A 21080-nucleotide genomic window follows, 5' to 3' on the forward strand; every position below is an offset into this window, starting at 1 on the left:
TCAAGGGTTCAAATGCAATTCTTTGGGTCTCAAATAGTTTTGGCATTCAAAAACTTTTTTCAATGACTGAAATAGGCTTTTTTTTAGTTCTATTGAAGTTGGGGTATTGATTGATTTGTTTTTTTCTTTGAAGCAACATCTTTTTCTATTGAATAATAAAGACACAAATGTCCTACCCATATTATGGCCCAAAGATATGGCAAGGTGCAATAGATACAAGTTTTCTTTTGTCCCTAGTGCAATTACTACACTTAACCAACACAAAATCACTCAGGACACTTAAGTGCCACTCAAACATATTCATCATACTCATCTCTGGTATTTATTATGGTATAACCTTAATGCCATCAGCACCAGCAAACACCATCATGCTCCAAAGAAGGCAGTCCTCTTCATCAAAGCTGGAGAAAAACCCCGGGCGCGCTCACAATTAACAACAGGCCTCCTCCACAAAGCCTCTGACTGGCAGCTGCAGGTCGACCTGGGAAAACAGCTGAGGTTCCCTCAGCATATTGCAACAACGAGGCTCCGCCCAGACATGATAGTCACTTCGGAGGCTTCAAAACATCTTATCATGCTGGAATTGACGGTGCCCTGGGAAGAGCGCATTGAGGAAGCAAATGAGAGGAAACGCGCTAAGTACCAGGAACTGGTGGAGGAGTGCAGGGAGAGAGGCTGGAAAATCTTCTATGAGCCTATAGAAGTCGGCTGTAGGGGTTTTGCGGGACGTTCATTGTGCAAAGTCCTCAGCCGTTTGGGTGTGACAGGGGCAGCCAAGAAGCGGGCCATCAAATCCGCAAGCGAAGCCGCAGAAAAAGCCACTAGGTGGCTTTGGATTAAGAGGGCTGATCCGTGGTCTGCTACTGGGACGCAAGTCGGGACTTGATCAACCCCGGCTGGGTCGCCTGGGCGAGGGTGTATGATGTTGCGAGACCCGAAACACCCAATGATCCCAGGATACATCACTGAGGATGCGTCCCAGTGCATCCATGAGATGTTTCTTGCATAGTTAACGTCTGGCTCAGCCAGTGACCCCTAGGAACAGACTAGGTGACAACCAAGAACAGTTTGGTCGACTACTGGAGAGACAGTTGACGGCACGGAAAGACGGCATCTGGGACAGCATGGGTTAGCACCCCAGCCTGTATCTTTCGCGAGAAAGAACCCAAACAAGCTACAGAAAGCCCTACAGAGAAATACCCCCAGGAGATCCCGAGAGGGGGGGAGGATGAGATCTCCAATCGGACGGACGAACGGTTAACGACCCATGCAAACGGACAGACGACGAATGTGACATGCATTTGCGGAAAGCTGTGCAAGAATCATCGTGGCCTAAGAATTCATCAGGCCAGAATGAAATGCTTGGAGCGGGAGAGTGAGGTGCAACGCACAGGTCTTGAACCTGGTGAGACGCAGGAGGAGCCCGGCCAGGAGGCAACCCACAGAGCCCAGTCCCTCCACGCACCAGAGCCTCCCAATCCCAGCAGAGTAGTTCCGCAGCGGCGGATTAAATGGCCCCCAGCCAGCAAACGGAGTGAGTGGCTGCAGTTTGACGAGGATGTGTCCTGTATCGTCCAGGCCACAGCCAAAGGAGATGCTGATAGCCGACTCAAAACAATGACTACCATCATCGTCAGCTATGCCTCAGAAAGATTTGGGCAGGAAGAGAAGGGAAAAACAAAGCCCTCCCTCTATACCATGAATCGGAGGGCCACCAAGATACATCACCTGCGCCAGGAGCTCCGCACCCTCAAGAAACAGTACAAGAAAGCTACTGCTGAGGAGAAGCTACCATTAGCGGAGCTGCAAAACATCCTGCGGAAGAAGCTGATGATCCTTCGCAGAGCAGAGTGGCACCGAAGACGGGGAAGAGAGAGAGCCAGGAAGCGAGCGGCCTTCATCGCCAATCCCTTTGGCTTCACAAAACAACTGCTAGGGGACAAGCGCAGTGGCCGGCTCGAGTGCCCAACAGAGGAAGTGAATCGCTTCCTCCAGGACACCGTGAGCGATTCACTTAGAGAGCAGGAGCTGGAGCCCAACAGTGCCCTCATCAGCCCCGAACCCCCAGTAACAGAGTTCAACCTGAGGGAGCCAAGCGTGAAGGAGGTTGAGGAAATCATCAAGGCAGCTCGCTCAGCATCTACTCCTGGCCCCAGTGGAGTACCTTATTTGGTCTATAAGCGCTGTCCAGCGCTTCTCCGCCACCTTTGGAAGATTTTGAAGGTGATTTGGCGAAGAGGGAGAGTTGCTGACCAGTGGAGGTGGGCTGAGGGAGTGTGGATCCCCAAAGAGGAGAACTCGAAAAACATCAACCAGTTTCGAACCATCTCACTATTGAGTGTTGAAGGGAAGGTGTTTTTCAGCATCGTCTCACGAAGACTGACAGAGTTTCTCCTCAAGAACAGCTACATCGACCCCTCAGTGCAGAAGGGAGGGATTCCTGGAGCCCCCGGCTGCTTGGAACACACTGGTGTAGTTACACAGCTCATCAGAGAAGCCCATGAGAACAGAGGCGACCTAGTTGTTTTGTGGTTGGACCTGGCCAACGCTTATGGGTCCATACCACACAAACTAGTCGAGCTTGCCCTACACCTCCATCATGTTCCCAGTAAGATCAAGGACCTGATCCTGGATTACTATAATAATTTCAGGATGCGGGTCACTTCTGGGTCAGAAACATCAGACTGGCATCGCATTGGTAAAGGAATAATAACAGGCTGTACCATCTCTGTTATCCTTTTTGCCCTGGCCATGAACATGGTGGTGAAGTCAGCCGAGGTGGAGTGCAGGGGGCCGCTAACCAAGTCAGGTGTGCGACAGCCCCCAATAAGAGCCTATATGGATGACCTGACCATCACGACAACATCGGTCCCAGGGAGCAGGTGGATCCTACAAGGACTTGAGAGACTCATCACCTGGGCAAGGATGAGTTTTAAGCCCTCCAAGTCTAGGTCCATGGTGCTGAAGAGGGGGAAAGTGATTGACAAGTTCCGTTTTTCCATCTCAGGAACTGTCATCCCAACCATCACAGAACAACCTGTCAAGAGTTTAGGGAAGCTCTTTGACTCCAGCCTGAAAGACTCTGTCGCCATCCAGAACTCCAACAAAGAACTTGGAGCTTGGCTCACCAAGGTTGACAAGTCCGGTCTACCTGGTAGATTTAAAGCCTGGATCTACCAGCACTCCATCCTGCCCCGAGTCCTATGGCCTTTGCTGGTTTATGCAGTCCCAATAACAACAGTGGAGTCCCTTGAAAGGAAGATCAGCGGCTTTCTTCGGAAGTGGCTGGGGCTTCCACGCAGTCTTACCAGCGCGGCACTGTATGGGACAAGTAACATCTTGCAACTGCCCTTCAGTGGTCTCACTGAAGAATTTATGGTGGTACGCACCAGAGAAGTCCTACAGTACAGAGAGTCCAGAGACTGTAAGGTGTCAGCAGCCGGCATTGAGGTGAGGACAGGAAGGAAGTGGAAGGCTGGCAAAGCAGTGGAGGTGGCAGAGTCACGCCTGAGACAAAAGGCATTGGTGGGCACTGTGGCGACAGGCAGAGTGGGCTTGGGCTACTTCGCAAAGACCCCAGTCAGCCAGGCCCGTGGCAAGGAAAGACAACATCTACTCCAGGAAGAGGTCCGAGCAGGCGTAGAGGAGGAGCGAGTGAGCAGGGCAGTGGGACTCCGGCAGCAGGGAGCATGGACAAGGTGGGAGAGTACACTGCAGCGCAGGATCACCTGGGCAAACATCTTGCAGGCAGACTTCCATCGAGTCCGTTTCCTGGTGCAAGCTGTCTATGATGCCCTGCCAAGCCCAGCGAACCTCCATGTCTGGGGGAAGAGTGAGACACCTTCTTGCCTTCTGTGCTCTGGAAGAGGCTCCTTAGAACATCTCCTCAGCAGCTGCCCAAAGGCCCTGGCTGATGGTCGCTATCGTTGGCGCCACGACCAGGTGCTTAAGGCAATTGCCGAAAGCGTAGCCTCAGCCATCAGCACCAGCAAACACCATCATGCTCCAAAGAAGGCAGTCCTCTTCATCAAAGCTGGAGAAAAACCCCGGGCGCGCTCACAATTAACAACAGGCCTCCTCCACAAAGCCTCTGACTGGCAGCTGCAGGTCGACCTGGGAAAACAGCTGAGGTTCCCTCAGCATATTGCAACAACGAGGCTCCGCCCAGACATGATAGTCACTTCGGAGGCTTCAAAACATCTTATCATGCTGGAATTGACGGTGCCCTGGGAAGAGCGCATTGAGGAAGCAAATGAGAGGAAACGCGCTAAGTACCAGGAACTGGTGGAGGAGTGCAGGGAGAGAGGCTGGAAAATCTTCTATGAGCCTATAGAAGTCGGCTGTAGGGGTTTTGCGGGACGTTCATTGTGCAAAGTCCTCAGCCGTTTGGGTGTGACAGGGGCAGCCAAGAAGCGGGCCATCAAATCCGCAAGCGAAGCCGCAGAAAAAGCCACTAGGTGGCTTTGGATTAAGAGGGCTGATCCGTGGTCTGCTACTGGGACGCAAGTCGGGACTTGATCAACCCCGGCTGGGTCGCCTGGGCGAGGGTGTATGATGTTGCGAGACCCGAAACACCCAATGATCCCAGGATACATCACTGAGGATGCGTCCCAGTGCATCCATGAGATGTTTCTTGCATAGGTAATGTAGTAATCTAGTGCTGAGGTTGGTTGTCTGTGAACACTTTTGCTCTATGTCTTGTACTTTGTCTTATGTCTATTATGTATTTTTAACCACTGATGCAAGCCAAATTTCCCCTTGTGGGACAATAAAAGTCTGAACTGTGATGAACCATGTCCAGTGTTTCCTTGGTGATCACGTTGGGCTGCTGGAGTGATGGGCTCCCTGTTGCTATCTCCTCTACTTCTGGACATTGAGATGGAGGTGGTTGGGCTCCCTGTTGCTATCTCCTGTACTTCTGGACATTGAGATGGAGGTGGTTGGGCTCCCTGTTGCTATCTCCTCTACTTCTGGACATTGAGATGGAGGTGGTTGGTCTCCCTGCTGCTATCTCCTCTACTTCTGGACATTGAGATGGAGGTGGTTGGTCTCCCTGTTGCTATCTCCTCTGCTTCTGGACATTGAGATGGAGGAGGTTGGTCTCCCTGTTGCTATCTCCTCTACTTCTGGACATTGAGATGGAGGTGGTTGGTCTCTCTGTTGCTATGTCCTCTACTTCTGGACATTGAGATGGAGGTGGTTGGTCTCCCTGTTGCTATCTCCTCTACTTCTGGACATTGAGATGGAGGTGGTTGGTCTCCCTGTTGCTATGTCCTCTACTTCTGGACATTGAGATGGAGGTGGTTGGTCTCCCTGTTGCTATGTCCTCTACTTCTGGACATTGAGATGGAGGTGGTTGGTCTCCCTGTTGCTATGTCCTCTACTTCTGGACATTGAGATGGAGGTGGTTGCTGTTCCCAGTGTGCATCAGTGCAGCAGGTGTGTGGTCGTCCAGAAGAGAGTTCTGTGTGTGAGGGGAGGAATGATGGTGTAGACTAGAGGAGTCAAAGTAGACGGCAGACTGCCACTGTCAACTACTACAGCAATCAGAAAGGTGTAGACTAGAGGAGTCAAAGTAGACTGCTGTGTCTTTGGAGTGTGAACTTTAAACACAACCCACTGCTTACACTCAATTTCCAAATTTCCAACAGCAATTCAGAAAAAACTGTAAGTGACATCCCACTCTTAAAGTGTAACTTCACCCCATAACTCCACCCACTTGACATTTCTGAAAAAGGCTTTCAAAATTGGCAGGACGTTCTGAAATTGGGAAGGTAGTGCAGCACTGCTGCAGCCAATCAACCATGGTGATTTCGTGTCAATCTGGGAATGAGTGCTGCAGACATGGCTTATCACAGGTAGGCTAATCAGGGCAGCAGGTGTTGGGGCGTTTCATTCCTAATTTGTAACAACCCGGTGACGTAGTCTCGGGAGAACTGCAGGACTACGTCAGCATTCCAATAGCATTTTGGACCAAAATGCCATGGCATGTTTCAACCTGTAGAGGGCGCGGAGAGCTATATCTCCAATACAAAATCATACGAAATATTACTTTTCTCGGGAAACACGATTTTTGTCAATATTAACCCTGGTAATAGTGTAGGTCACCACTTATGAGTAATTTCAATCAATCAATCAACAGCTCAAAAAACATATTTTAGGGTGCAGTTACACTTTAATCCATAGGGTTTGATATGACAATGGTCCATCTTTTGCAACTATAATAGCTTCAACTCTTCTAGGAAGGCGTCCCACAAGGTATAGGAGTGTGTTGATGGGGTTGTTTTTTACCATTCTTCAGAAGAACATTTGTGAGGTCTCACACTGAGGCTCTCAGTCTCCGCTCTAATTCATCCCAAAGGTGTTATTGGGTTGAGGTGCAGGCCAGTCAAGGCCATCCACACTAAACTCTGTCATTCATTATGCCGCTCCGTCTGGCATCCTGTTTTTGTCTGTTTTTATGTAATGTTCGTAATTTTGTGTTTTATTCTGTTAATTTTTTGTAGTTATTTATCTAGTTAAATGTTTCACTCTTTATTTACGCTGTTCTCGATAGTCTTTTTAGTGCTTTTTAGTCTTTTTTTTTTCTGCAAACAAGTTGGCTGATGCCGTTAAGTCCACTGGGTTGAAGACTGACGATGGCTAGCTTTAGCCCTGGGCCTCTCACATCCTCCATCCGTGAGCAGCGCTGCATTTCACCGTCTGGTCAGGACAGGACCCCAGATAGCAAAATCATTATGGCCCAAATTTGGGCCAAAACTGGCATGCCATTTTGGCAAAGCTTTGGAATGATGTACGGCCCAAATTTGGCCCAAGTTAGGCATGCCAAAAGAAAAACAAAAGCAGGCCAAAGCCCAGCCAAAACCTATTGTGGAATACCAAAATGTAGCCAGAAGTATCCCAAAGAGTGGCCAAAATCCCAAAACCTTGCCAAAAAGATGCCATAACTGACCCACAGTGATGCCATAACTGACCCAAAGTATAGCTATTTATTAATTAATTTATTAATTCATTACTTTATTTTTTTATTTATTTATGTGGATTAGTTACGCAAAAATGTCCTAGTATCCTAGGCTCATAAATTAAAATGTTAAATTATGTTCTATGTGGATTATGCACAAAAAAAGTGACAATGTATTTTAAAGTGAATATTTGTTTTTATTGGTATTCATTCAGTTTGCAGCTCCTGGTTGGGAGCCGGCTGACGTTTTTTCCTCACATCGCGCCCAGTAAAACCATCTCTTCGTAGCCTTTGTAGCCGATCTGTAAATCCGTAGCAGCCGAGCAGGTTGGATTGCGCCTCACTGCATCTGAAATTGAAGACATACACAAAGAAAGTTTGTGTCAGTGATTTTAACAGATATAACTGGGTTTAAACAGCAATAATGCATGCTACAATATTTTTCACGATGCAAGTTCCAATAGAACTCATAGTGTGGGAGATAGGTGTGTGGGGCTGTGTGTCTGTGTCTCCAAGAAACATTTCAGGAAGTTTTCTGGAAGTTCAGTTCTGTTAAACTCTACTAAGAATAATTGTCTGACAGAAGACGCATAGGTGCAGGAGCTTTTGGAAAAGAGTTATCAGAGCCTAGAACAGAATGCTTGTAATAAACAGTGATGAACAGTTAAATGCTTACCAATCACTACTGCCTTCAGATGCAGTTTCTCAAAAAAGACATCTTTGACATCGGCTCCCCCTGCCAATCCAATAGTGATGACCTACAAAAGAAAAATAACCGGTCCGGTTGTATTACCATAACATTTTTACCATTTATTCAGCATTACCCACTCTTAGAGAAATCAAAGCAGCTCACCAATTCCTGACGAAGGTCCCGCTGGGTTGCCAGGTCACCCTCCAAGGCCTCCAGAGCCTGTGTGTCACCCAGGGGAAAATAGGGAATATGCTTGGAGGTGGGGGACATCTTGATGGATTAGTGTAGGTCTTGAACTATTTGTATCACATGCTCCTCCGCTGGTCCAACAGGATTTGTTGGTTCACCAACAGGTCACGCAGAAGAGCTGAAGAATACAAAAGCATCATTTAATATAAAAAGGCAGTTCTGAATCCTCAACATATATGTCATAGGCTATGTATTTGCCCAGCTAGCCACAGGGGCGTTGTTAGACCTGGGCATTCGGGGCTATAGCCCCGGATGTTTTGGGGATAGCCCCGGATCTCCGTGCCTTACAAAATGATGAAAATCGCCACAGAGGTTTTTTTATAAGGTTCGAATTGAATGCCACGGTCAGCAGCCCCTAGCCTGACGTGATTGCCGCTAGTGGCGTCTAGATTTCTAGGCTAAGCAGTCACAACTTTGCCTGAGAGCCAGAAACACAGGCACAACTGCAATATTGTTACTCTTGTTCGCTGACGTTCCATATGGAGTCGGAATAAATTGTTGCAAATGCGACATCAGTGTTCCATGCTTCCCCCCTCTGTCGGGCTGACTGCCAGCCTCTGTCACTCGCTAACTTTAAAACCGTTCATTTGGATAACAAAGAGATAACTTACTCACGTACGTTACCTAACGGCTCTATTGGATAGATTATCGAAACGTTCTGTACAAGCATTCGTTTTCCATGAACTTGTTCCAATAAGTTTACTAGTACAGCAGTCAACAGTAGTAAACACGTAGTATAGCCTACAACAACAGTAGTAAACACTGCTAGTTACCACAAAACGAGTGGAAGAGCCAGGCTGGCCGCACGTAGATCTCCTAGGCAAATATACCAATGATTTCCATGCAAACTGAAAATTGGACGAGGAGTTGTGTTGGATTAATCCATTTACCGCGATTAGAGTGGCACCTGGAAATTATGCATTCATTCATCATGTCACGGGCAGAAAAAAATGTTTGGGTGTGAGGTCTCTGTTAGAACCAGTAGCCTAGGCTAGCCATAGGTCTTGAGAGGGAAAGCTTTATTTGTTATTAAAATGTGATGAGGAGGACCCCAACGAATTTCCTTCCTTTCCTTCTCAAACTACGTTGAAACGGCATCTTTAACGGCCCAATTTTCAAAATTTCCCGGGGGAAAAACCCCCGGACCCCCGTAAGGAGAGAGAGAAAAAAAACAAAAACAAAAAAAAAAGGCAGGCTACAGCCCCGGATCTTTGGTACACCTAGTGACGCCCCTGGCTAGCCATCCATCTATTTACACCCTCCTAGCACCATGCATAGGACAGCCCTTTCCTAAAACATCCAAACAGAGTTCTGTCACATCCAGAGAAATTAGGCCTAATTACCATAGAATATTCTTAAATGTACAATGTACAATTGGACATTATTTTTTACAAAGGAACAAGGCCTACTGCATGGGGAAATGCGTTTCTCCAATTATCTAACTTCCTGTAGGCTTACGTGATTTGTGATTACGTTACGTTGTGAAGTTACAGTTATGCCACTAGCTCTCAATGACAGTCTCCTGAAGATATTAATATTAATGTACTGCCAGGAGAGCAAGATCCTCACTTAGCAACAAGTTTGGCCAACGGATTCGTAGGTTTAAAGGTGGGAGCTTTCTGCAATACGCAAAGGCTAATGCTATATTTTTTTTGTCTGCATATTTCCAACCGGTACGCTAACAATTGGCCTAGCCTGCTCGCCAAGGTAGCGGGTGTACTCGATTTACCTACTTCAAATCTAACACGTCTTTTTAGGCTACATTAAATACAAGGCGTAACGTTATTATACACAAGAACAACAACATATTTTTTGATAAAGAGAATAAATGTAGGCTACTTACCTTCAGTTATCACAACGGCAAACTGATGGAGGCTCTTCTCTGGGCAATGCATGAATTCGAATGTTCAAAATTCCCGGTCTCTGTGCATTCTTTTGGCAAGCCATGATACAGCCAAAGCTCACCCATGAATCATGAGATGCGGTCCCGCTCATCACATTGTCGGCTGGTTAACCAGACGTAATCCATAACTTAGCCAGAATTACATGGCGCCCTTTATTTATTATGGCAAATCATAATTAAGCCATAGGTCGCCCAAAGAACGCACGCGCCTGGAGTCTGATCGAGCTGCCAAGCTGAAAACAAGCTGTTGCTGTCGGGGTCAACTGAGTTGCTGATCAGCAGGGTCGCCCACGACTTCAGACGGTTCTGCTGCTTGTGCTTCTGGTGCTCTCGCAGCCGGCCTGCCTATTGAATCCACCGGATTGGTTCAAGGCTGTGTGTCATCATTGCCCTGGGACTTTTCTCGGCCGTCTGACTCGGATGCAGTCAATTGGACTAAGTTGGCGTGGACTTTTCTGATTCTGTTTGCTTTTATTATTTATTTGACATTTTGTTTTGCCTAGTGTTGCAAGTGTTTTTGTTAATCTAGGTTATTTTATTATATGTTAATTGTTGTTTGGTGTCTGTCTTTGTATGTCTTGGTGTCACGGGTACGCAGGCGATTACGCCGCTCCGTCCGGCATCTTTTGTCTTGTGTCTGTCTTGTTATTTTGTAAATTTGTTTGTTCTTTGTTGCCACGGGTACGCTGGCGCTGTCTCTGTGCACGTGAAATGCGCTTTGTTTGTGGTTGTCTAATGTCTGATGTCTGTACAGGAACGCTGTGCGAATACGCCGCTCTGTCTGACACCTGGCTACTTTGTGTTTTCAATTCATTTGTGAAGCGACCTTGGGTGTCTTGAAAGGCGCTATATCAATAAAATGTATTATTACAGTGCATGGAAATGCACTGTATTGATATTCCTTCGTTTTTTCTTTTTATTTTTATTTTTATTATTATTCTTCCAGGCCCTAATTTGACTCTAACCGCTTATCGTAGGAACTTGGTTCAAACTTTGTCACGTAGCTCTTGCATCAAATTTTCAGTCTATTACTTTTCATACTTTTACGACTTTTACTTTTTGAGATACTAAATAAAAACTAAACTTAATTTTGCCATAGACTTAACATTGGCTTTGTGACATCATAATTAGCTTTTAAAGAAATAGAATGGAATCAACTTTGCCAGTGTTCTCTCACTGACTTCAGCAACTTCAATGGAACTTCTTCTCTGTGTGTCTCTCCATTGAACTGGATAGCTCACTTGTCATCCCCACTTTCTTTTGCTTCTTTTTCTTCACTTTCTCTATCACTTTCTCTATTTTTCCCAATTTCAATACATTTTTTAAACTATTATTTAAAATAACACTTTTTATAGCAAAGCAACCACTATAATAACTTAGTAACAACCTAGCAACCACTTCCATAATGACACCCTGGCAACCACCTTAGCAACCGACATGATTTCCCTAGCAACCAATGTGATTTCCCTAGCAACCAACCTACTAACCACTTTTTATAGAATAGTAACCACTTTATTTAGCCTAGCAACACCTTAATAATCACTTTATGTACCCTAGCATAATCCTTGCAATGACTTTCCATGCACTGGTATTTCCTTCAGGAAATGCTTTTCTAGTTATTATTATTATTATTATTCATTTCTTAATGGATTTTGCTTTTGTGCAGTCATGTTGGAAAACAGTCTACGTCTGTAAATTCTAAGCTTGGTAGAGAAGTCTTTAGTAGCTTACTGGCGAGTGTGACTGTCTTTCTAACGTCCTTTTATGTGCCACTGAGACACTGCCAAACCAGCAGTAGGAGAGGATATTTTCAATAAGAGGAGTATACAATATTTTAAGCATATTGTTATTGACATTTAAAAACAACAAATACATGCTTTGTTGTGTCTGTAGGTCAGTCCTTAAGTTCCATTTCAGTTTGCTGCCAATCACCGTGCTAAGATATTTATATTTATAAGATATTTGTCATGGGTTGTATAGACTCTCCACTAATGACTGCAGTAGTTGATGGGTGTGACTTTCTGATGTTTCTATGGTTTTAATGATGTTTAGGTGTTAATGACGTCTCACACCATTATAAAAAGAAGTGTAGAGTCTGCCCGTAGTCCCCCTTCCCATAGGAGGCGCTCCAGAGCTGTATCTTGCTAGTGGTAGAGTTGGTGTGTAAAATAAACAATAAAGGTGATAAAAACACATCCCTGTGGGGAGCTTGCGCATGCTGTAACTGTGTCAGAGAGAGGAGTCCACTCTGACTCATTGGACTCTACAGTGTTCTATTCAAAGTATTTTATTGTATAAAAAGACTAAAAAGAAAACGGTAACAGAAAAAATAACAAAATACAAAGTTGATTAAATGCCCTAAAAAAATCAAATATGAAACAAAAAAAAATGGCTCTCTTTTCCTCAAAGGATAAGAAGCAACAAAATCCTTACTCTGCCCGTGACAGCAGAGTGTCCAATAAAACTCAAGGTGAAAAGGAGTCCAGGCTCTGACGATGCCCTTATCCCCTAGTTTAGTCTTTTTGCCTGTTCTATATGTTATATTTGCTATTCATGCATTACTGATTGGCTGAATGACTTAGTGCTATCTATACATGACAGACATTGAAGCCTGACCCTTTACAGGATATTCATGGTGCATTCACCAATGCATCTGATTCTGGTTTGAGCAAGTTTTCTTACTTCCCTACCCATTGTGGTTTCAAGACTTGCAAGTGTACAGTATCTGCTGCTTTTTATCTTAACAACTAGATGTGGCTGTCTACTAGTCTGGCTATCACCATACTCAGCTCAGTCTTCTAAGATTGAACATTAGTCTGGAGAGTCTGCACTTTATTTCTACTGCACAAGAGGCCTGATCAATGGGCATAGTTCAAATGACTCTGTACACATTTGCATAGTCCTTCAACCAATCAAACCAACGATCCGGGTGCACCTTTTGGATTAGCGAGTGATAAAACAGGTTTATTGGGCGCGCTCTAGCTGCTGTGCTGGCTGTTGCTGGAGCTGCTGCTGGAGCTGGTGTTGAAGTTGGTGTTGGAGCCGTGATTGGAAGTGTGGCAGGACCAGTGGGAGCAGCAGCAGGAGCAGCAGTGGGTCTTGCAGTGGGAACTGCTGTAGGTGTGCTGCCCCTGCTGGTCAGCGCTGGGAACTGCTGTAGGTGTGCTGCCCCTGCTGGTCAGCGCTGGGAACTGCTGTAGGTGTGCTAGTGAAGAAGAAGGCCTGTGCTATCCAGTGATCAGTGCTGCCCCTGCTGGTCAGCGCTGGGAACTGCTGTAGGTGTGCTGCTGAAGAAGAAGGCCTGTGCTATCCAGTGATCAGTGCTGCCCCTGCTGGTCAGCGCTGGGAACTGCTGTAGGTGTGCTGCTGAAGAAGAAGGCCTGTGCTATCCAGTGATCAGTGCTGCCCCTGCTGGTCAGCGCTGGGAACTGCTGTAGGTGTGCTGCTGAAGAAGAAGGCCTGTGCTATCCAGTGATCAGTGCTACTTCTACAATGGCTGCAGCTCAATAGCCATATTAACTAGGGCCGGGACTTTAGCGCGTTAATTACGATTAATTAATTACACAAACATTAATGCGTTAAAAAAATTGACGCATTTTAATCGTATGCCTATTTATTTTTGCACCGCGGAACGTTTCTCACTGGATGAGTTTCAGACGGACCGATTATACTGGAGCACCAAGTAGTTCGGTTCAGACCATAGACTGTAAGGTTCAGACAAAACAAACCACAGTGGCACAGTGAACATGAACAAAGAAGCTGATGTGACCGCGTTGGTTGGCCCCGTGGATGGGAAATGTTGTTACAAAAAACGAACGGATGGAAGCGCAGATAAGAGCATGGTTGTGTGCAACCTATGCAACAAGGACGTATCACCACAGGTATCACCTCAGTGCAAAACATAAAGCAGCTAGCTGCTAGCGTGGACAAAGTATTGTGATACTCCAGTCCAGACACTTGAGGGAAACCTCTGAGCTTTATTTATTATTAAATAGCAACCGAGTTGCTGTTACAGCCACAACTCACGCTAATAACAGTAATCCACCGCACCTAATTCCATGTCCAACTTTCATAGACCTAAAAGAAACTTCACACTCAGAACCGCATACAAGCACACACGCACACACGTAAACTCCGCCCCCCAGTTCCCCTTAAAGGGACACAACAATTTCATGAACTCAACTCAAGGTAACAGGTGACACAATTAACAGGATATCACAGTATTATAGTTTACAGAAGGTCTACCTATCTATAGGCTACATGAATTTCTGAAAATGTACTATTTGTAAATATGGTATTGCTACACTTTATGGCAAAAATTGCACTGGTCTGTTGGACTTATTAATAAACAATATTTTTGTTGCTTAAGCTTAGGCCTATGTATTCAGTCATTATCCAATAGTAGGCTATACTAAAAATCCATGTGAAAAAAAAATACTTCTCACTGTTCTCAGGTCATATATTTATATACAATTAAAATGCGATTAATTTCGATTAATTAATTACAAAGCCTCTAATTAATTAGATTAATTTTTTTAATCGAGTCCCAGCCCTAATATTAACATGTAGATGTGTTGTGTTGATGAAATGCAAAGATGTTTGTTTCATGTATGCCCTGCACAATATCTATGTACTAACATTACAATAAATATACAGCTGGTACGTACACATTGGAATTTGCACCTATTTTAAAAACATTTTTAAAAACACCTAAAGGGTTGTGATGTCTTTCCACTACTCTTTGGTGATGCGGTTTAACCCTTTGTGGGTTTTGGCTGTCATTATGTACTGGCCAGGTGTGTTCTCCTTTACGTTGTCATTATATACTGGCCAGGTGTGTTCTCCTTTACGTTGTCATTATGTACTGGCCAGGCTGTGTTCTCCTTTACGTTGTCATTATATACTGGCCAGGCTGTGTTCTCCTTTACGTTGTCATTATATACTGGCCAGGCTGTGTTCTCCTTTACGTTGTCATTATATACTGGCCAGGTGTGTTCTCCTTTACGTTGTCATTATATACTGGCCAGGCTGTGTTCTCCTTTACGTTGTCATTATGTACTGGCCAGGCTGTGTTCTCCTTTACGTTGTCATTATATACTGGCCAGGCTGTGTTCTCCTTTACGTTGTCATTATATACTGGCCAGGCTGTGTTCTCCTTTACATTGTCATTATATACTGGCCAGGCTGTGTTCTCCTTTACGTTGTCATTATGTACTGGCCAGGCTGTGTTCTTCTTTACATTGTCATTATGTACTGGCCAGGCTGTGTTCTCCTTTACATTGTCATTATGTACTGGCCAGGCTGTGTTCTCCTTTACGCTGTCTAATTTGTCTGCCAATTTTCGCTTTTGTTCATATAAACAAAAGCCATTAGATACGAGCCCTCTTGACTGTGTATTTTTAATTCATATTACAGTATATAGCTGTTTTTTGTTAAAGGATAAAAATATGGCCAATAGCAGTTAGTTATGAACAACTGAGAGACATAAAGAAAGTGTCTATAGGTTTGCCAAAAATACAGAAACAACTATTGATAAGATGCTGTGTGCACAAACGGCACAATTTCTGTGAGGTTAAGGAAACTCTTTATTCCTGTTCATCATCACAGGTGAATGAATAATGTATTATAAATAAATAAATGTTTTTTCCTCAAAATACAGGGATCATACCCCATTTTATGGTACTATGGTACTATGCATCCTGATAAAGCTCTGTTGGCCTTTGGAATAAAAATAGCCCCACATAATTCACACACTCCTTGGTTTTCTTTTTTGAGGTCCTATTTTTAGATTTTTTTCATTTGGCAAATTACGTTTTGACCTTAGAACTTTGTACAGTAATTTCCCGCATATAAGCCGCATTGTGTATAAGCCGCAGGACAGTGTTTTATGCAAGTTAAACGAAACAAAACCATATTAACACCATATTAACTCCCCCCCTTGTATTGACCTCATAGCTGAAGAAATTTTGCAAAATCAATGTATAAGCCTCGGCTAATAGTCGGGAAATTACGGGTACAAGCTTTTTTCACATAAACTTGACCTTTTTGTGGGATGTGCTCAAACTCAAAGTCTCCTTGCAAGTTAGTCAGTAATTATTGTAATGACTTCCGGCGCCGACGAGAGTGGCAGCAACCTAGTAGCTCCGTAGCGTTTTGTGTTTTTACGTGTTTTTACGTGTTTTTTTGTTTACTTAAACATACTTTCTTACTTCGGATTACACACTTAAGGAGTATTTTTATTTCTATCCTATGGATATGGAACAACACCGTTTCGGCGGCAGCAAATTTGCTTACACAAGGAAACAGCTGCTTGCACTACGCATACATGCCGGTGAGTCTAACGCTAACATCCCGGAGGAACTATGGTGCTTTCGGGGCTGCAGAGCTGGACTCAAAGTGAAGACGAGGCGACGGGAGATACGGGAGAAGAAGTGGAGATTTAAGCCCGCAGTTCCGTCAATGGTGATGGGAAACGTGAACTCACTGGCCAACAAAACTGACGAACTGGCTTCCCTGGTAAGAAATCAGAAACTATACAGGGAATGTAGTTTAATATGTCTCACGGAGACGTGGTTGACTAGCTCCATCCCTACTGCTAACGTTGAGCTACCTGGCTTTAGCGTGGCCCGTTTGGACAGAGACAATAAACTTTCTGGCAAGAAGAAGGGCGGTGGACTGGTGATTTACAGTAACGACAGATGGTGCAACCCCGGTCATGTTACAGTTAAAGAAACTGCATGTTGTAAGGATGTGGAGTTAATAGCAGTGAGCCTTCGACCGTATTACTTGCCGAGGGAATTCACGCATGCCATTGTTGTCTGTGTTTACGTCCCACCACGAGCCCTACCGGACGTGGCGTGTGACATCATTCACTCTACAATCGCAAGACTCCAAACTCAGCACACAGATGCTTTCTTTGCGATCTCTGGAGACTTTAACCACATAACACTGGATTCTACCCTCACAAATTTCTACCAGTTTGTTGATTGCCCGACTAGGAAAAACAGGACAATAGACCTCATGTATGCAAACGTGAGGGATGCATACAGCGCCACCCCCCTTCCCCCCCTCGGAAAATCAGATCACAACCTTGTTCACCTGCAACCAATGTACATACCTAAAGTGCAGAGGCTACCATGTGACACACGCACTTTCAGGAAGTGGACCCCAGGAGCAGATGAGGCTTTGAGAGACTGTTTTGAGTCCACTGACTGGAATGTACTACAGAATGGTGATTTGGAGGAGGCCACACATTGCATGACTGACTACCTGAACTTCTGTATGGATGTTGTTGTTCCCACAAGAACTGTGCGCTGCTTTCCAAACGACAAGCCTTGGATAACCAGCAATGTCAAGGCCCTTCTAAATAGGAAAAAGATGGCGTTCAAAGAGGGGAACCAGGCAGAGCTGAGGCAAGTGCAGGGGGAGCTCAAAGTCAGGCTGAAAGAGGCCAAGGAGGATTACAGGAAGAAGGTAGAACAGAAGCTGCAGGAGAACAACATGAAGGAGGTCTGGGATGGAATGAAGACCATCACTGGACTTAGGAAAAGCAGCAGCTCTGTGGAGGGCGATCTGGACAGGGCAAACCAGCTAAACCAGTTCTACAACAGGTTTGATTGCCCTGCTTCAGTGGACAATGGTCGTCCATCATCACCATCACCAGCACCATCAACTGCTACAGTGGACAATGGTCGTCCACCATCACCATCACCATCAACATCACTAGCACCATCAACTACGGACACTGCTCTTGCTGGCTTAACTGCCCAACTCACACCTCCCCCCTCACCCCCAGTGCAGCACGTCCCCTCCTCCCCTACCCCCCGGAGTGACCAATGCCTTGGTAACTCCTCACCCCCTCCCCTCCCCTCCCCCCTCATCATAACGGCAGATCAAGTTAGAGGACAGCTGAAGAAACTCCATCCCAGGAAAGCAGCCGGACCTGACGGACTGTGTCCAAGACTGCTCAAGGCCTGTGCTGCTGAACTGGGAGAGCCACTGGAGCATATCTTCAACCAAAGTCTACGTCTCGGGAAAGTCCCAACACTGTGGAAGACATCATGTCTTATCCCCGTCCCCAAGAAACCACATCCACGTGAGCTGAATGACTTCAGGCCAGTTGCTCTCACATCACACCTGATGAAGACCCTGGAGAGACTGGTTCTGGGGATACTTAGGCCACAGGTGCGCCATGCACTAGATCCGTTACAGTTTGCATACCAGGAGAAAGTGGGCGTCGACGATGCAATCTCCTACCTCCTACACAGGACACACTCTCACCTGGACAAGGGGAAAAGTGCTGTGAGAATCATGTTCTTTGACTTCTCTAGTGCTTTTAACACCATCCAACCCCCCAGATTGAGTGACAAGCTCCTGCAGATGGGTGTGGATGCTCATCTAGTATCCTGGATTGCAGACTACCTGACAGAGCGGCCACAGTTTGTCAGACTGAAGGACTGCCTCTCCAACACTGTAATCAGCAGCACAGGTGCTCCACAGGGAACGGTGCTCTCTCCAGTCCTGTTCGCCCTGTACACGTCCGACTTCTGCTACAACACGGAGTCATGTCACATGCAGAAGTTTTCAGACGATACTGCAATTGTGGGATGTATCAGGGATGGGCAGGAGGAGGAATACAGGAGCCTGGTGGAGGACTTTGTGCAATGGTGCAGACTCAACCACCTACAACTCAACACGACCAAGACCAAGGAGATGGTGGTAGATTTCAGGAGGTCTAAGCCTGCTCTGCTGCCAGTCACCATTGAGGAGGTCAATGTGGAGGTGGCGAACACATACAAGTACCTGGGTGTACATCTGGACGATAAACTGGACTGGTCAGTCAACACTGAAGCAATATACAAGAAAGGGCAGAGCAGGCTGTACTTCCTGAGGAGGCTGCGCTCCTTCAATGTCTGCAGCAAGCTCCTCTGGATGTTTTACCAGTCTGTTGTTGCCAGCGTCCTCTTCTATGCTGTGGCATGCTGGGGAGGAAGCACTAGGAAGAGGGATGCTGGGCGACTAGACAGGCTGGTAAGGAAGGCTGGCTCTGTTGTGGGAGCTGATCTGGAGTGCATCACTTCAGTATCAGACAAAAGGACCCTGAACAAGCTACACAGCATCCTGGACAATGACTGTCATCCACTCTACAGCATTATCATACAGCAGAAGAGCTTGATCAGCTGGAGACTACGCTCCATGACATGCACAACAGACAGACTGAGAAAGTCATTTGTACCCAGGGCCATACAACTGTACAATGCTTCACTGAAGGGAAAAGGAGAGTTGGACTTCTATGCATAGTATATCTGCACCTCCACCCTCTTATACACTTACATGGCATGACTTACATGTCTACCCTCATGTCTAACTCTTATATTATTACTATGTTAAGTTTATTTTAATTGTCCATATATTTATATTAGTACTGTTATTATTATTACTATGCTTACATTTTGTACTGTACATATTTATTACTGGTCACTAGAATTTTATCTTGCACTGTTGCACTGTTGGACTTATTTGCACTACCAACTTGACACACACCTCAGACTGGATCACAGTACAAATCCTCAGTACATTCATGCATACCTTATCTATAGTATTCTACTGCTCCTTTAGTCATTGTTGATTGTTGATTGTTGATTTGCTTTTTAATCTTCCTGTTTACATTGTTTACATTGTACTGTATGTTGTGTGTGGTGTCTTAAGCTGCTGGGACCTTGAATTTCCCCTTGGGGATCAATAAAGTATCTATCTATCTATCTATCTATCTAGTCCACTTAATCACATACCCTTCACCACACCAAGAGATCGGCATGGTGATATTGCAGTTAACCTAATAGGTGGTTTGATTTGCATTGAGAGCTGAGCCCCATGCCATTCTCTAGGTATGGTGAAGGGTATGGGGTACTTGAAGGGTATTGCAGTTGAATAGTGCCTATGCCCTGGTATAGTGCATCTAAACGGACCCTTTAACCCTCTTCATGCTATTCAACTAGCGGCCTGTGTAAATCAGGTTAAATTTGGTCTCTGCATTTATCCCATCTGTGAATTAGTGCACACAGACAGCACACAGTGAACACACAGTGAGGTGAGGTGTACACACACACACACACACACACACACACACTAACCCAGAGCAGTGAACACACAGTGAAGTGAAGTACACACTAACCCAGAGCAGTGAACACACAGTGAGGTGAAGTACACACACATACACACTAACCCAGAGCAGTGAACACACAGTGAGGCGAAGTACACACTAACCCAGAGCAGTGAACACACAGTGAGGTGAAGCACACACACACTAACCCGGAGCAGTGAACACACAGTGAGGTGAAGTACACACTAACCCGGAGCAGTGAACACACAGTGAGGTGAAGTACAGTACACACTAACCCAGAGCAGTGAACACACAGTGAGGTGAAGTACAGTACACACTAACCCGGAGCAGTGAACACACATGTGAGGTGAAGTACACACACACTAACCCAGAGCAGTGAACACACAGTGAGGTGAAGTACACACTAACCCGGAGCATTGAACACACAGTGAGGTGAAGTACACACTAACCCGGAGCAGTGAGTTGCCTTGCTACAGCAGCGCTCGGGGAGCTGTGAGGGGTTAGGTGCTCAAGGGTACTTCAGTCGTGAATGTGGGGATGCTCAACCACTTCCCCCACTCACATTTCTTTTTCCTACTGGTCAGAGATCAAACTGGCAACCCTTCTGTTACAAGCCCAAAGCCCTAACCAGAAGCAGAGCCATTCTTGTGTCTGCCTTTTCGTGTGTGGGTTTCAGGGCCCAGGGGCGCCAGAGTTGTGTTTTTGGATGTCTTGACCTAAAGTTCCTCTTTAAATCCCAAGGCATCTATGCCTCTAGCCGCCTGCGAGCACAGTTCCTCTGACACCAAGGGGCCAGTTCTGCTTTGATAAGATAAGAGAAGATAAATCTTTATTTGTCCGTAAAACAGAAATTTGGTTCACATAATCTGCCAGATGACAAGACACAGACACACAAGATATCAACATAGCATCAGTAAACATTCATTATAATAAATAATTCAACAATTATATCAAGAATAGAGTAGAATAGCATACTTTTTTGATTCTGTGAGGGAAATTAATTTCTCTGCATTTAACCCAATCTAACCAAATTAGTGAACACACACACAGCACACAGTGAGGTGAATCACACACTAAGCCAGAGCAGTGAGCTGCCTGCCCAACCAGCGGCGCTCGGGGAGCAGTGAGGGGTTAGGTGCCTTGCTCAAGGCCA

The 21080-nt window shown here is 45.6% G+C and overlaps 2 protein-coding genes across 2 annotated transcripts in view; both read left to right on the top strand.

Annotated features, from left to right (window-relative positions):
• Nucleotides 1-21080, top strand: part of LOC134087997 (NACHT, LRR and PYD domains-containing protein 12-like) — a 158579-nt gene that overhangs the window by 120914 nt on the left and 16585 nt on the right. The gene's annotated exons all lie outside the window — the stretch shown is intronic.
• LOC134088134 (uncharacterized) lies at nucleotides 539-4518 on the top strand. The gene is made up of 2 exons (XM_062542065.1): nucleotides 539-796; nucleotides 1159-4518. Exons 1-2 carry the CDS (start codon nucleotides 539-541, stop codon nucleotides 4516-4518), a joined length of 3618 nt encoding a protein of 1205 aa, XP_062398049.1.

Source organism: Sardina pilchardus, chromosome 7 (genome assembly GCF_963854185.1).
Source record: "Sardina pilchardus chromosome 7, fSarPil1.1, whole genome shotgun sequence".
Classification (NCBI taxonomy): domain Eukaryota; kingdom Metazoa; phylum Chordata; class Actinopteri; order Clupeiformes; family Clupeidae; genus Sardina; species Sardina pilchardus.